The 17,089-nt window shown below is 38.1% G+C and overlaps 2 protein-coding genes across 17 annotated transcripts in view; one reads left to right on the forward strand and one right to left on the reverse strand.

The window, feature by feature from the left end:
* The window catches only part of FUBP1 (far upstream element binding protein 1), a 36,748-nt gene extending 19,835 nt beyond the window's left edge, over window positions 1-16,913 (reverse strand). For 7 of the 16 annotated variants that reach the window (XR_012512459.1, XR_012512458.1, XR_012512457.1 and 4 more), the window contains exons 1-15: window positions 16,672-16,913; window positions 8,205-8,295; window positions 7,308-7,370; window positions 6,463-6,501; window positions 5,951-5,990; window positions 5,394-5,446; window positions 5,232-5,303; window positions 5,046-5,103; window positions 2,705-2,867; window positions 2,506-2,604; window positions 2,281-2,382; window positions 1,729-1,831; window positions 1,542-1,642; window positions 1,106-1,247; window positions 23-183 (exon numbers count right to left, since the gene is read on the reverse strand). Coding sequence is in view for 11 of the 16 variants with exons in the window: in XM_010347241.3 (XP_010345543.1) it covers window positions 23-183; window positions 1,106-1,247; window positions 1,542-1,642; window positions 1,729-1,831; window positions 2,281-2,382; window positions 2,506-2,604; window positions 2,705-2,867; window positions 5,046-5,103; window positions 5,232-5,303; window positions 5,394-5,446; window positions 5,951-5,990; window positions 6,463-6,501; window positions 7,308-7,370; window positions 8,205-8,295; window positions 16,672-16,791 (1,407 nt within the window). In the remaining 5 variants the exon portion in view is untranslated. The remainder of the gene's footprint in view (window positions 1-22; window positions 184-1,105; window positions 1,248-1,541; window positions 1,643-1,728; window positions 1,832-2,280; window positions 2,383-2,505; window positions 2,605-2,704; window positions 2,868-5,045; window positions 5,104-5,231; window positions 5,304-5,393; window positions 5,447-5,950; window positions 5,991-6,462; window positions 6,502-7,307; window positions 7,371-8,204; window positions 8,296-16,671) is intronic. The other 9 variants (XR_746042.3, XM_039474493.2, XM_010347302.3 and 6 more) reach the window with 3 other exon arrangements.
* A 73-nt stretch (window positions 16,914-16,986) lies between these two features.
* DNAJB4 (DnaJ heat shock protein family (Hsp40) member B4) overlaps window positions 16,987-17,089 on the forward strand; it is a 47,091-nt gene continuing 46,988 nt past the window's right edge. The window contains exon 1 of the mRNA XM_039474490.2: window positions 16,987-17,080. The gene's annotated coding sequence lies outside the window, so the exon portion shown is untranslated. The remainder of the gene's footprint in view (window positions 17,081-17,089) is intronic.

A 17,089-nucleotide genomic window follows, 5' to 3' on the forward strand; every position in this document is an offset into this window, starting at 1 on the left:
TTAAAGTTTAAAGCATACTCACACCAATCTTTTCTTCTATGAGTTGCCGAGCATAGTCTATCTGTTGTGGAGTGCCACGGATTGTAAATAACTTCATGTTAGGATCTGCATTTGGTGGAGGATTTCTCTGAAGTTCTATTCTTGCACCAGACTGTTGGCTTATGCTTTTTATGGTTTCACCTCCTAAAATATAAAGACAGTAATTCCTCTAAAGGTTTCGAGGATATACTAGGAGCTATTTAGAAGAAAATGGTCACAATTAAATGGGCTATTAAAAATATGGTTTGGTCAGTATTCTACTTGACAATATTCTATTAAGATTTTTCATTTAATAGTCTACACTTTAAATTTTAGGAAGCAATTCACGCTTCTCTTAAAATACATTTACTTAGTATGTTTATACAAAGCCTTAAAGTGATTACCACAAAATATCTGAATAAACTGCTTTTAAAAGCAGTGTAAACATAAACTAATACAATTATAAACATTTGAATTTTAAAAATGAGTCAAGAAAAATGTACAAACAAAAACATTCCAATCACTTTTTGGGTCAAAAGACATTTCTTACATCAATAATTGCCTCTCAGTCCCCTTTCTCTAGAAGCTAGTAAGATTAAATTCCTGCTCTTTTCATAAATAGACATGATATCTTTCATCTATGTTTTACTTGTTACACATGAACATAAAAATGCTTTCGGCTAGGTGTGGTGGTTCATGCTTATAATCCCAGCACTTTCAGAAGCTGAGGACAGCGGATCACGATGCTAAGAGTTCAAGACCAGCTTGGCCAAAATGGTGAAACTAAAGATAGTCTGTACTAAAAATACAAAAAATTAGCCGGGTGTGGTGGCGGGTGTCTGTAATCCCAGCTACCTGGGAGGCTGAGGCAAAGAACTGCTTGAATCCGGGAGGTGGAGGTTGCAGTGAGTCAAGATCGCACCATTGCATTCCAGCCTTGGTGATAGAGTAAGACTTGGTGTCCAAAAAAAAAAAACAGCTTTTCTACTAATATACAGCCAGAGAAAAAGCATTGCCACTTGTTTACAACAGCAACAGAAAGTGTCCAGAAAAATGAATGTGTTATTAAGAGTTTAAAATACATTGCCTTTTCCTATTATTAATCCAGTTTTCCCAGTTGGCACAATAAAATTAAATTCCTGTAGTCCACCAGGTGGTCCCATGTTCCAGTTGCCTTGACCTCTACCTCTTCCTCGACCACCAGGTCCGGGTCCACCAGGATTACCAGCCTATAGAGGGAAAGATAAGAAAGAAAGAAAATCAGCACAGAAATGCTTCTTTTAGAGATGAACTGGCCCAAATAATCATAAGTAATAATGTGTGTAAAAATACAAGAGTAAATAAGGTAGCACTTAAAGCAGTACTTCTTCCTGCTCCAAGATCTTTACCTTAAAGCAATGTAAACTTTCTCCATTATTAAAGCATCATGAGGTAGACTCTGATATAGAGGAAACTTCAGATTTGATGAAGAAAAATACTTTTTCATGAAAGCAAAAACTGAAAATGTTAACTTTCTATCAAACCTGAACACTTCGAAGAAGATCTGTAATAATTTCTGCAGCATGTTGACATCGGTCTGGAGGTCCTGTTATTTGTGCTATTCTATCAGGTGTTGTCCCATCATCTTCGAAACAAAGAAACAAAATTAAACAATAAATGTATGTCAAAACTAACTGCTGCAACACTTGCAAGATTATTATGTGTACCCACCTGGCTTAAACTGAATTCGAACACCAGCATCATTTTGAATTTTTTTGATCATCTCTCCATTTCTTCCTATTACAATGCCAACAGCAAATCTCGGAATGGGGACCTTTTGTAAAAAAGACTAAGTGTTAAGACAGCTGGTTTCTCAAAATTCAAAGTTAAAAAAAGAGGGATAAAAAATAAGTCATTTCCAAGGCCAGCCATGGTGGCGCATGCCTCTAATCCCAGCACTTTGGGAGGTCAAGGTGGGCAGATCACAAGGTTAGGAGTTCAAGACCAGCCTGACCAAGATGGTGAAACACTGTCTCTTTAAAAAAAAAAAAAAAAAAAAAAAAATAGCCATTTCCAGAAAATCTGCCTCAAATCATAAAAGTACATACAATGCTATATTTATAGCAAATAGGGTAATAAGAAATATAGAATTCTGTATTCTCAAGTACAAAGGAGAAATAAAAGGATACAATGTTAGAGAAAGCTACTTAACACAAAATAGAAAGCACTATTATATTTATGAATTAGCATACAACCATTTCTGAATGGGTATTTTTTACTTACGTCTATCCCTTCATTTCCTCCTATTCTTGACCCATACTCATTCCGAACTTCTCTGAAACCACCTTGATCACGAATTAACTCTAACACCATTTCCTTGGCTTGCTAAAGTAGAAAAAGTTAGCCAATTTAGAAAGAGTGTCTCAAAACATTTTAATTACACATGCATATTTTGCCCAACCCCATTCAACCCAACTCCTTCTTTATAAAATATAAAGTTAAGTTTACTTGAACTTTATATGGGTCTCCTGTAATTCTAAGAGGTTTGTCAGCACCAGTGTTCTGAGGCCCGTCTTGGATCATAACCATTTTAACTCCAGCCCGTTCCTGTTATAATCATAGAAATAATATATATTAACAAAAGGGAGTGGAAGAAAATGGTCATCAAAACAGACCAAAAATAACCATTTTACAAACATAACCATACCTGAAGCTGTTTAATAGTTTCTCCCCCCTTTCCAATGACTAATCCTGCCTTGCTAGCTGGAATCATGATTTCTTGAACTGCATTTCCCGGTCCATCACCATGATGGAAGCCAGGAGCCGGTCTTCCTTTTTCAACAATCTGGTCCAGTAACCGTTTTGCTGACCTGTTAACATATTTGAATAGTAAGTTGTAGCATATCCAAGCTCATTCAAATAGAGAAATATAAAACAACATAACCAAGTACTCCTATCCCAATTCTGGATTAGGTGCCTTAATGCTAACTTTAACAATGCTTTTACTTTAAAAAATTTTTTTGAGATGGAGTCTCACTGGGTCACCCAGGCTGGAGTGCAGTGGCATAATCTTGGCTCACTGCAACCTCCACCTCCTGGTTTCAAGTGATTCTCCTGCCTCAGCCTCCCAAGTAGCTGGGACTACAAATTCGTGGTACCATGCCTAGCTTATTTTTCTATTTTAGTAGAGATGGGGTTTCACCATCTTGGTCAGGCTGGTCTTGAACTCCTGATCTTGTGATCCACCCGCCTCAGCCTCCCAAAGTGTTAGGATTACAGGTGTAAGCCACTGTGCCGAGCCAACAATGCTTTTACCTTTAACTGAAAAATTTTCTAGATACACAATTTTTATTTTTAAGAGTAATCAAAAATTTCCAAGAACATTCTAATGCTATAGTTATCTCAGAATTAAACTGATTCCTCCAAGATCTAAATGATTTACTTACATTTTTAAACTACTACTTTGCTTACTCATATGCTACAATTATTCATTCAACAAATATTTAGATATCAGCTATGTGCCAAGTGCTATTCTAGGTAATGGGGTAATAGCACTGATTTAAAAAAACAAGAGTAGCTTCATTTCATTAAATAAGTAAAAATATGCAGGGGCTACTTGCTGATAATTAAAAAAAACAAAAAAAGGAAAAATAACTTGTCAAATGAATAGCACATTATTTGTTATGTGCTATAAAGAAAATCAGGCTAGGTATAGTGGCTCATGTCTGTAATGCCAGCACTTTAGTAGGCCGAGGGGGGTGAATCATGAGTTCAAGAGATAGAGACCATCTTGGCCAACATAGTGAAACCCCATCTCTACTAAAACAAAACAAAACAAAGACAACAAAAAAACAAATGTAGTGCATGCCTGTACTCTCAGGTACTTGGGAGGCGGAGGCACGAGAATTACTTGAACCCAGGAAGCAGAGGCTGCAGTGAGCTGATATCGTGTCATTGCACTCCAGCGCCTGGGCAAAAGTGAGACTCCGTCTCAGCACGCGCGTGCACACACACACGCACACAGAGTCAGTCTCTCTCACACACACACACACACACACACACACACACAGTCTCTCTCTCTCTCTCTCACACACACACACACAGAGTCAGTCTCTCTCTCTCTTTCTCTCTCTTTAGTAAAGGCGGGGAACTAATAATGCAGAAGGAATTTCAACTGCAGGCACACCGACCTTCAGTAATAAGAAAGCACTGGCTTTAGGCACATGAACACAAAGAAAAGCAATTATCTAAGTACTACGTGAACTGAGAAAAAAATGAAGGCTGGTAGTTTCAGTGGTAGGAAAAAACAAAAGCTTCTTATGATTTGCGTTTTTTTTTTTTTTTTTGAGATGGAGTCTCATTCCGTTGCCCAGGCTGGAGTGCAGTGGCAGTATCTCCATTCACTAAAAACTCTGCCTGCCTCAGCCTTCTGAGTAGCTGGGCCGCGTGCCACCACACCTTTTTTCAGTAGAGACGGTGTTTCACCGTGTTGGCCAGGCTGGTCTTAAACTTCCTGACCTTAGGTGATCCACCTGCCTCAGCCTCCCAAAGTGCTAGGATTACAGGCATGAGCCACCGTGCCTGGCTATGATTTGCTTCTATTTTTCTAACTAAATAAGCTTACGTCGGAGAGAGGTGGGGTTAGATGCTGAAGATTTGGAGGTGGGGAGATGTAGGATTAAAGAGCCTTGGAGAGGAGTGGAAAAGTCAATCAACCAGGGAAATGCAGGCAACACAACAGTCCATTTGAGTTTAATGTCTATAAGTTTTAGGTGTCACAAGTCAACATGACTGTGCATTCTTCTCTAGGTTACACCTGACTTTGCTCAAGCAGAGACTGGAATAGATATGAAGTTGTTTCCACCATTTTGTGTGTTTAATTACTCAGATAATGAACCCTAATTGAGAAAGGCATGAGGCATAAACCTCAAAACTTTGAGGGGAGGCGGCAAAAAGACAACAGTGTAAAATAAAGCAGTAATGAAGAGCAGCGACAAAATTTAGAGTTCTCCTGTTCTTACTTTGACTTTTAAGACTTTCAAACTTACTGGACAGATTCAGGTGTTCCAGTTAGCATACAGGACCTTTCTGGAAGTCCACCACTATCTACAATTAAAAACAAAAAAAAAACACTTTAGGTCAAAAATTAAAGGTAGCATTATTATTACTAGAAACCGAAAAAAGAATGCTAGTTTTCCAGCCACTTTGAAAATATCAAGAGAATATAACATTACCAGGAGCTATCTGTATTTTGCATCCAGATTCCTGTTGTATTCGTGAGATCTGTTCACCTCCTCTGCCAATTACTAGTTAAAAAAAAAAATTTTTTTTTGGTTGAAAGATTCTAAAGTATGTTTTGATCATGTTTTCAAAACTTTAAAAATTAAGTTACTTACTAAATCCAACCATTCCATCTGGAACTTTGTATTCTTCTGTCATTACAGACCTGCTAAGAAGTAACAGAAAGTACCATTTTCCTTCAGTGAAAGATCATTTGTTTACAAATAAAAGGTAACCAACCTATTAATAAAAATGGAAGTCCAATGTCTCCCAATGGCTTAAGCTAAGGTTCTAGGCTCACTTAAGTCAGAAAATATGAGCCATTAATAATTTTAAGATGACGTATCAAGTGAAGAAGGGATGATGAATGGAACAGTCTGAAGGCATGAACTGTATAAAGAGCTGGACGAGTTTGGGGAATGTCATCTCAACAGTTACTCTAACTCACCCCTGTTCTAAAACGTGGCTAATTCCACCTATCTTTCCAAATCACAAATTTATTTCACTCAAAAGAAAAATAATCACTCTATGGCACCTTCCCATGGGGGGGTGACATGAACTGTGTATACCAAAAATTACAGACACATATTCAATATACACCAATGTGGTTGTGTTTTTACAAACAGCTCAACCAAAACTTGCAGAGTACTTTTTGAAAAACTTGTGACTCTACCTTTGCTGCTGATGCATCGGTGGTAACTGTGTTCCAAAAGCTATCAAAAAATTAAATAGAAATAAAATGAAAATTCAAAATTTAAGTTTACTTATATATTTAACAACACAATCTCATCAAACATTAGAAAACCTTTAACTAATGTACAGACAACACCTTGAAGAAAGTCAAATTTTATACAGAGTGCTTATATCAGCATTGACAGCAGCAAGAAAGCCAATGAAAGGTTAGATATTATATTAGCAATGGCTCAGAACAATTTCCTTTTTCAAGTTGTACAAGCATAGATCAAGAACTGAAATTGTTAAATATGTAAAATAATTCAGCAACCAATCTTTACATATACCTGGCCACCGTTAATAGGACAAATTGTAAAATAGAAAAAAAAGGTATATAAATTTTGATCCAAAAGGCTCATAAACCAACTAACTTCAAAGATATCCAATAATATGAATAAAATCTTAATATTAAAATTCAGTTAACTTTTAACCCAGTTTAAAACGAATACTTACAATCATTTTGAGGAGCAACTTTCTTAGCATCTGGTTGATCTGGAAAATTAAGTGTCTTTTAATTTGTTGCCAATTAAGTACAAAACTTCTCCCCCTCCCAAACAAGAATAAATAACAATATAAACATTTATTGAAATATCCGAACGTATGGTTTAACATTTGAACCATAACTGCCAAATTTCAACTCAAACTCAGAATCTAAAAACGAAACTATACTTCATTCTTTTCACGTTCAAAAGATGCACAGACATTAAACTAGTTATCTGAGTTTAACAAATCACTGACTTTAATTTATGTTAAGCATATTAAAATGATACAAGACAAAGTACTTTAGGTCCATTACAGGCGAAATATCACATGCTAAAGGCTAATGATGCTTCCACCTCAGGAACTGAAGACTGGGGGGTGAAAAACCTATCAAACTATGAAAATCTGACATATTAAAAATTGAGTGTATCTTACAGTGACCACAAAGCTATGCCCCCCAAAAAACAAAACAAAAAAAACCCCACAACATTACAAGGCAATCTCAACCTAAACTGTTCTTTTATAAACAAACATTTCACTGTATAAAACTTTAGGGAAAAAAACCTCAAAGCAACTACAGTACTACCTTCATCTAAATCCATTATACAGATGAATACAATGCATACCTTGGAACTGACAACCTACAGCTCAAAGTACTACATTCTCCTCCCCCCTTCAAACTTAAATGATTAAACATCAGAATGTTGTGCAGCAAAAATTCAGACACATAATCCAAGAAATATTTGTGTCCATTTAAGAATCCACTGGTTTATTTCACGTTTACATACTGAACACAGGTAATAAATAAAAATTCCTGCCTTTAAAAGGAGAGGGCATTCCCTCCCAGTGTGTTGTACTGCTCGGACTTGTCCAAGAGCCATCTACACATAAAATAAAAAGAATACATTACATACAACATCTGAAGCATCATTAGCTCATTTTTTTTGTATATTAAAAACCTCACTATAAATATGAAAGACACTTAAATAAAAGGAAATCAAGTTCTCTGGTCAAAAGCTACAAATACATTCTACTGCCACAGTGAGAATCCTCCCTTTAAAAAAAAGGGGTAAAAAGAAAATGTATCAAAACTCATACATCAAACCTAAAACAAAAAATACATGCAGACTTCTAAGTTCAGGAGCTTCAACAATTACAATTTTTTAAAATACAAAGCACTGTAAATCCACTGTTTAATCCACAGGTTTAAAGCTAAACCTGAAACACAAAAGTACTAAAAACAAAGAACATTTTTTAAAAAAAAAGTTGTAACCTGCAACACCCTAGGGTAGCAAACTATAGCAATTTCAACCTTTAAAGTGAAATTGGAAATAGGAAAATGACGAAAGCACAGCTTATTAAAATCCATTCATATATGAGAAAAACCAGTGAAATGCCTTCTAAGTAATTTATATTCTTGTTTTTTTTTTTGTTTTCTTCTTTACGTCTGTGCAAATTTTCAATCTGGCACAATACTAAAAGAGGGAAAATAAACTGTTTTCTAATAAGACAAAACTTTCTGGTTGACTCAAATTTTACCTACCTTGTCTAGGTCTCTCCCCACCCCTCAACCCCTTTTAGACCAATATACACCTTACAATTTTAAGAATGTTACAATAAAAGTAATGTCTCAATAAAATAACAGAAAAATACTGAGAATCACTTCAACTAAACACTCTGAAAAACAATTTAAAATGCTTATGAGTACAACTTACCTCCATCTTCTAAGGGTCTTTTTTGTCCCCCATATCCATAGTCATTTGAATTCAGTGATGTCCCAGCATCACCTCCAATTTTTGCTGCAATCTAAAAAGACAAAAAAAAAAAAAAAAAAAAAAGAAAAACATAAACTATTACATACTATTCATTACTAAATTTCCTTCACTTCCTAATATATATGTGAAATACGTAGTATCACATAAGATAATTCACTTGACAAATTAAAATTACAGCTCAATTTATTGCTACCATAAGTACTTTGGGCAGTTAACATAAGAATCATGTGAAGAAGCTTCTGATACATCCCTATAGGAAGCAAGAAAGAAACAATCAATTAGGAATCCTTAAGAGAGAGCAAACTGATCTAAAGAAAATCTGGATCCTGTCTGGCGCTCTCTCTCATGACATTTCAAAAGATGTGCGTAAACACAGAGAATGTGTACACTTTGTGGGACTCAAAGGCTAGTAAGATAGCCACTAGCCATATATGGTTACTAAGTACTTAAATGTGACTAGTCTGAAATGACACTTGCTTTAAGTGTAAAATTACTGAATATTGAAAATCTGGAGCCATGTAAATCATCTCAAAATTTTTATATTAAACACATTCCAAGATGGTAATATTTTCTATACGTTGAGTTAAACAAAGCATATGGCTTGTATTATAGTTCTATTGGACAATGTTTTTTTCTAAGGATATATGCAGGAGTCTGATGAGCTCAAGTCTTAAAACCTTAGCTGTGCAACCATAAAGATTTTTTTTTTTTGGAGATGGAGTCTTGCTCTGTTGCCCCAACTGGAGTGCAGTGGCATGATCTTGACTCACTGAAACCTCCACCTCCCGGATTCAAGCAATTCTCCTGTCTCAGTCTTTCAAGTAGCTGGGACTACAGATGTCCACAATCGTGCCGGGCTAATTTTTGTGTTTTTAGTAGAGACAGGGTTTCACTATATTGACCAGGCTGGTTTGGAACTCCCAACCTTGTGATCTGCCTGCCTCGGCCTCCCAACGTGCTGCGATTACAGCATGGGCCACCCCGCCTGGCCTTAGAAGATTTTTAACTTTTAGAGTAGGGCAAGGAATTTCTTGCACCTGATTGAACAAATATAAGGAATATCCAGCTTTGCTGGCATGGTGGCTCACGCCTGTAATCTTAGTACTTTGGGAGGTGGAAGTGGGTAGATGGCTTGAGCTCAGGAGTTCGAGAGCAGTCTGGGCAACATGGTGAAAATGCATCTCTACTAAATACAAAAATTAGTTGGGTGTGGTAGTACATGCCCATAGTCCCAGCCACTCCGGAGGCTGAGGCATGAGAATCACTTGAACCCAGGAGGTGGAGGTTTCAGTGAGCCGAGGTCACACCACTGCACTCTAGCTTGCGTGACAGAGCAAGACTGCTTAAAAACACACCTACACACACCCACACCATACCTGGCTTCAAGTCACAAGTAGGGAACAACCAGTAGATATTTACTGAATTTTTCTACAAAAGGAGAACTGGAGTGGTTCCCATTTCCATGGGGAATCATGGAGAGGTTCTGCAACATTGCTGAGTGGTCAGCAATAGGCCAAGCTCTACACTATAATGCTGTACATTCATTATTGAAGATGTGTGATGGACTCATGAGAACTTATTACATACTTCTTTCAATTTTGAGTATATTTGAAATCTTCCAAGGAAAATATTAAAGAAAACCTAACTTCTGGTGACTGGGATTTCCCAAAGGATCCTGGTATGGATAACTGCTTCAAGTTTTTAACATCATCATATAACTGGAGAGGATAAAATTATAGTTAAGTGTTTAAGTCATAAATTCAACATGGATCGCTTAAGTCTAATTATGTATCAGTTCCCCTGTACTAACCTCATCAGACAACTGAAAAGGGTATTACGGTTAAGTGCTTAAATCATAAATTCAACATGGATCACTTAAGTCTAATTATGTGTCAGTTCCCATATACCAACTATATTTCCTAGGACTCCTAGATTTCCCTTTCCTCATCTAAAAATGCAAATACCTACCACAAAGCGTATTAGGATCAAGTATTAGATTGTTCGATTTAAAAAAAGGTACACTCTTGGCCAAGCACACTGGCTCATGCCAATAATCTCAGTACTCTGGGAGGCTGACGTGGGTAGACCACCTGAGGTCAGGAGTATGAGACCAGCCTGACCAACATAGCAAAACCCTGTCTCTACTAAAAATACAAAAAAACCAGCTGGACATGGTGGGTGCATGCTGGTAATCCCAGCTACTTGGGATTCGGGTGGGAGAACTGCTTGAACACAGGAGATGGCGGCTGCAATGAGCCTTTAACTCCAAGAAACTTCTATACAGAGAAGACATTTATACATCCTTACCCACTGAATAGTTCAAAAACGATCCAAATGAAAATCAAAGTTGAGACTGGTCACAGTGGTTCATCCCTGTAATCCCAGCACTTTGGGAGGCTGAGGTGAGTGGATCACCTGAGGTCAGGGGTGAAACCTCATCTCTACTAAAAATACAAAAAAAAAAAAAATTAGCTGGGCATGGGAGGCATGCCCATAATTCCATCTACTCAGGAGGCTCAGGCAGCAGACTCACTTTAATCTGGGAGGCGGAGGTTGCAGTGAGCAGACATCGAACCACTGCACTCCAGCCTGGGCGACAGATTGAGACTCTGTCTCAAAAACATAAAAGTTGACACTTAGTTAACTCTAAAGAACCAGTAACACCATTTCAAAAATTGAGAACTGTTACAAAGACATTAAAACTTTTAATAAAAATACCAATAAAGGAGCCCGGCCCAGTGGCACCTGCAGTCCCATCTACTTCAGAAGCTAAGGTGGGAGAATTAGTTAAGGCCAGGAGTTCAACACTAATACAGTAGACTCCATCTCTTAAAAAAAAAAAAAAAAATTTGAAAAAACAAATCGAACTGCAGATTTGATCAATTTTCTAAGATCAATAAAATATACAATTACTAGGTGATTACAAGGAGAATTTAAGAAAAATAATTCCTAAAAACCAACCTCCAACTATATTCAATTCCTTTTTCAGAGTACCAGAATTCAACATACTCAATTTTTATTAGACAATTATCAAGTGTGGGAAACTTTTAATTATTATTATTTTTTGAGACAGAATCTATGTTGCTCAGGCTGGAGGGCAGTGGCACGATCTAGGCTCACCGCAACATCTACCCCGCTGAGTTCAAGCAATACTCCTGCCTCAGCCTCCTGAGTAGCTGGAATTACAGGCACACACCACCACGCCTGGCTCATTTTTGTATTTTTAGTAGACAGGGTTTTACCATATTGGCCAGGCTGGGCTTGAACTCCTGACCTCAAGTGATCCACCCACCTTGGCCTCCTAAAGTGCTGGGATTACAGGCGTGAGCCACCATGCCCGGCTACTTTATTTAATTTTAGTTTACAAAAATAATTCAAGCTTTCCATCTGGACCATTCTCTACTTCTTGAATGAGTAAGTTATTTTTCCTGCTTTCACTATTTTAGCATTCCTCATCTCTACTGAGTAAGTCAAGAAGTGAGAAATCCAAGAATCTGGGAGTTGAAAAGAAATTTGAGAGACACAGCAGTCTCTTTTTACCTTGTTTTTGTTCTCCATTGTTTCAGTTATCTACGGTATAGTACAATCAGATATTCTGGGGTTGGGGAAGAGTCCCCTCATTCACATAACTTATTACAGCATATTGGTCTAATTTTTAAAATTTGCCCTTCTTGTTAGTATTACAGTGTATTGTTGTCATTATTCTATTTGATTTTTTTAAATTAAAATTTTGAGACAGGGTCAGACTGTTACCCATGGCACAATCATGGCTCACTTATGCAACTACCTAAAGGACCCAACATTGTCAACACTGTAGACTTGACCTCCCAAGTTCAAGCAATCCTCCCACTTCAGCCTCCGGGGGAGCTGGTACTACAGGCACGCGCCACCATGTCTGGCTAATTTTTTTTGTATTTTTTATACAAACAGGGTTTCACTATGTTGCCTAGAGTGGTCTCAGACTCCTGGGATCCTCCTAACTCAGCTATCTTAGCTAAAATTAAGTGCTAAGATTACCAGCATGAACCACTATGACCAGCCTTGTTCCATTTTATTATTATCATTAATACTGTGCCTAATTTAGACTTTAAGCTTTATATATATGTACGTATAGGAAAAAAACATTATCATGTGTATATAGAGGATTTGTTACTATCTACGGTTTCAGATATTCACTGAGGGTCTTGGAATGTATCCTCTGAGGTTAAGAACAGACTATTGTAGTTTACTTAATTACCTTCTGAGAATTAGAAAATCTCTAAAATCAGGTGGTATGACCAACTATAGGCCCTTAGGATTTGGTTCCAGAAACCCTGCAAATACCAAAATCCACAGGTGCCCAAGTTCCTTATATAAAATGGTGCAGTAACTGCATAACCTACGCAAATCCTTTGGTACACTTTAAGTAATCTCTAGATTACTTACAATATCTGATACAATATACACAGTTGTTGTACTGTTTATATTTGTATTACTTGTATTGTTGGACTATTATTCCATTTTTCTAATATTTTTGATCCATGGTTGGCTGAATTTGCAGATGCAGAGCCCATAGATTCAGAGGGCTGACTTGTATTTTTATTCATCAGAAATGTGTATTGATTTAATTCAGTACATGTTGACTACCTACTATAGGCAAGGTCCTGATGGAATTAGTCCCCATACACCAGACATGCAAAGAAACGTGGAAACTAGAAATACTACCATCCCATGATTTGCTTATCACAACCAAGCCTTGCTATCCTGTCACAAAATAATATAAAAAAAGAATCATGCGCAAATGCTAGTTTTCACTGAAGAAACTAATGGTAATTTAAAAAAAAAGCTCTATTCTATATTTTCATTTCGTTCAAACAACATTGTGCAGCCGGAATCACTTTTATAATTGTCAGAGGAGACTGCAAGAATGATCAAACACATAATGACTAATTTTATAGTTGTCTAGAGGGGAAGGGATGAGGGTTAACAGTCTTGCTTAGCTACTCGTCTGGTCTCTGATTCATTTCTACCTTTGTATAACCTCAAGGAAAAAAACAGTAAATACATTTTAATTTTCCAATGTTCTAGAGACAGAAGTTGCTATTAATACCACTGCCAAAGACCTAATCAAACAATCCCAATCCCTGGAGTTACAGCTTGAAATATAAAAAAATAAACTTCTGAAGTGCACAGGCTGGAAACTCTGAACTAAAGCAATCTGGTGCCCTGTGTTGAATTTAGCTCAGAATATCATAAAAATCTAAAAATTTCACATGAAAATAAGCTAGGAAAAAAAAAAAAGGTTGGGTAACTAAATGACCATATGTCAACAACTAGCTAGAGTTAACACTACTGACATTACCAGATACAGACCAGGAATCACAATCACTTGTCCTGCTTTTATGAATAACAAAGAACTGTACGGCTAAAAATATCAATGGCATCCCCAATTGGTAAAGCCTTGAAGCTCCTTGAGAGCAGGCAACTGTTCTTGCATCTCTTCCTTCAAAAAAAAAAAAAAAAAAAAAAAAAGCTACAAAACAAAACAAAAAACAACAAAGTACTCTAGACAAAGAAAATAAACTTAAGGTTAGCTGATAATCTTGGAAACTTAAGTCAATATTCTTAAACACACAAGAAAGAGTAGTTCAGATATTAACCTGTTTCTTTTGCCTAAGTACACTTCTGTATATTCCATAAATTATATCATCAGACTAAAAGCTACAACTGACATTTAGAGACATCATCAAATGTAATGGGTAATTCTAGTCAAAAGCTAAAGTTAGGAATCTCAGATTTAAGAACATTTCTCAAAGAAACAAATCATTACAGCAAAGACATCAGGACAACTGATGTCCTGGCATGTAACACAAGAAATTTCAGTTTGATGACAATTTCTATACTTAAAAAAACCTAAAGCAAGAAATTATGGCTTAGCCTAATAATAAAATCCAAGTTTTTTTTTTTTTTTGAGACAGGGCCTCAGTCTATCGATCAGGCTGGAGTGTAGGAGCGTGATCTCCACTCACTGCAACCTCTACCTCCCAGCTTGAAGTGATTCTTGTGCCTCAGCCTCTGAGGTAGCTGGGACTACTGGCGCAGGCCACCAAGCAAAGATACTTTTTGTATTTTTTGTAGAGATGGGGTTTCACCATGTTGGCCAGGTTGGTCTTAAGCTCCTGACTTCAAGTGATCTGCCCAGTCAGCCTCCCAAAGTGTTGAGATTACAGGCATGAGCTACTGTACCTGGCATGAAATCCAATTTTTAATTTAAAAAATTGGATTTTTAAATTATATATTAACTATAATTAATTTTAATATGGAACACAAGGTGTTCCGTATCTGGATCCACCAGTACCTCTCCCTGGCCTTGTTTCATGTCCTCCCATCCCGCACTATCTTCCAGTGACTTCACTCCTGTGTTCTTGTCGTTCCCACAAACCCTCACACTTCCCCGCATGCTGCTTCTTTTCTCTACTGGCCAAACTTTCATTCATTCTATAATGCCTTGATCAAATATCACCCCTTTACTTAGGAAGTTGGGCATCCCTTTCCAACTTGTGTCCCATACAAGGTGCCTGCCTCATAGCATAAACTCTATAAACACTTACAAAACAAGCAGATGATAATTAAATGTCCATATTTTGTCTGCTACCGTTAATCAAGGTATCAACCAAATAATCCTGTTCATCTGCATTTGGTCAAGGAACTACATCACAGCTTCTTAGCAGGAGCCAATTCACCCATTAAACCAAAAAAACAAGGCTGGGCGCAGTGGCTCACGCCTGTAATCCCAGTACTTTGGGAGGCCGAGGTGGGTGGAGGTCAGGAGTTCGAGACCAGCTTGGCCAGTATTGTGAAACCCCATCTTTAGTTTAAAAAAAAAAAAAAAAAAAAATTATCCAGGCATGGTGGTGCGCGTCTGTAATCCCAGCTACTGGGTAAGCTGAGGCAGGAGAATCGCTTGAACCTGGGAGATGGAGGTTGCAATGAGTTGAGATGGTGCCACTGCACTGCAGCCTGGGCTACAAAGCGAGACTACATCCCAAAAAAACACAAACAACAGCAACAACATCTATATACAGTGTGCGACACAAATTAATCCAATGTGCTGGTTCTAGTAAAATAGCTGGTTCTGGTAAATAAAATAGTTCCCCTACGTCTTCCAAACCAATCTAATAAAACCTGCTGACAGTTTGTCAGTTACATAAATCCTTTCGCTAAACATGTTCGGAATTTCTTAAAAATTACGTGGAAAAAAAAACCCCGCAGAATATTAATATTGACCCTTTGTTGATTATCATTATTTCTGATATAAACAATACAGGTATATATTTATAATGTGTTTACATTAGATGTGTTACATTACAACGGATTTCATGAATTCTGATTTTGACTCAATGTTCCTTTAATTGTACCGGAGAGTAAAAAGTTAACTAAGTGAACTCCTAATGCAATCAAAACACACCACAAAACTGATTTCTAATTACCATTAGCTTAGCACTAATTAAAAATGTCCAGCACCTAGTACAATACACATAGTGTCACAGAGAATAGGATTCTTTTGCTTACATGCAAATCCATATCAACACCACACGTTTTGAAATTTTAAATATATTAGGAGACTATCTAAAAATGTAAAGTTCAAGTTAAGAAACCTTTCATTTTCCTAGAATACACGTACTATTTTAACAGTTTTCGTCGGGGAAAAGTGGTGCCTTCAGGGCAAATGTACGCACTACGTAATACAAAGAGGTCTGGTCAGTTTACGACTCTGAACAGAGAGGCAGATTCAAATTGAAACCTCCGGTATAATGGGCCTGAGGCCATTTTGAGAAATAAGGGGGGCGGACTGGTAGAATAGACTGACACGTAAATCCCGCCCTGAGGAAGACTGCTTTCAAGTCCCTTCCTTGTAAGGTGTGAAGGTGAATGATACCGAAAGCGGCTTGAATTGCGAGGGGGAACAGAAATGAGCTGCAAAGGCTGCTTGAGTGACTTATCCCTTCCCTGGCTATGGCTCCAGGAAACAGACCCTAGTTCTTTCCCGAACTCATGACCGGAACGTTTCCGTAAATGGTACGAAACTACCGACGCTTTATCCCCTAGAAGAGGATACTCCTCTTGAGGAAAGGGGGAGGCTAGGCCAGCTCACGGGAGAAACGCGAGTGCCGCAGAAGCGGGAGAAAGACTGAAGGCCTTCCATGCGTAGCACGCGTCGGGGTTCTAACCGGATTAGACCCTAAGAACACAGAACTGAGTTCTGGTCTGTAACCGATATCACCAACATGGGGCAATGCGTCTCTCCACATTTCAGCCCGGAAGGACACCTCTTTCCTCTTCCTCTGGCGCTGAGGGTTAGCGGCCTACTCAGTCAGCCGCCAATTACCATGAGCTTTCGGGATCCCGCGGCGCGGTCCACGCTTACCTGCCGGGCTCTCTGCAGTGCATCTTTGAAAGCGTCGTTAACTCCCCCACCACCACCGCCGCCACCACCGCCACCAGCTGAGCCAGAAGAGGGTGGAGGCACTGTTGAATAGTCCGCCATGGTTGCACTATAGGAGCCGCTGCGGCTGGTTCAGGGACTTCCTCTCAGCTAACAGCTAAGAAAGAAAGAAAATGGCGGCCGTTGAAGCTCTATCACATTCTTGCGCGACCATCGTGCCGTAAAGGGGCGGAGACTGAAGAAAGGAAATCTCGCGATGTTTCCGGGGCAACGCGCTAGTGTGAGGCTGGGGCTGAGAAAGAAGGACCGGAACAGAGACGTCGCGAGAATTATTAAGTTTAAAATTTCGCGAGAATAGTTTCTTTTGGCGCCTCCTCCGCGTGATCTTGGGGTGAGGCTG

Source organism: Saimiri boliviensis, chromosome 11, assembly GCF_048565385.1.
Source record: "Saimiri boliviensis isolate mSaiBol1 chromosome 11, mSaiBol1.pri, whole genome shotgun sequence".
Lineage (NCBI taxonomy): Eukaryota > Metazoa > Chordata > Mammalia > Primates > Cebidae > Saimiri > Saimiri boliviensis.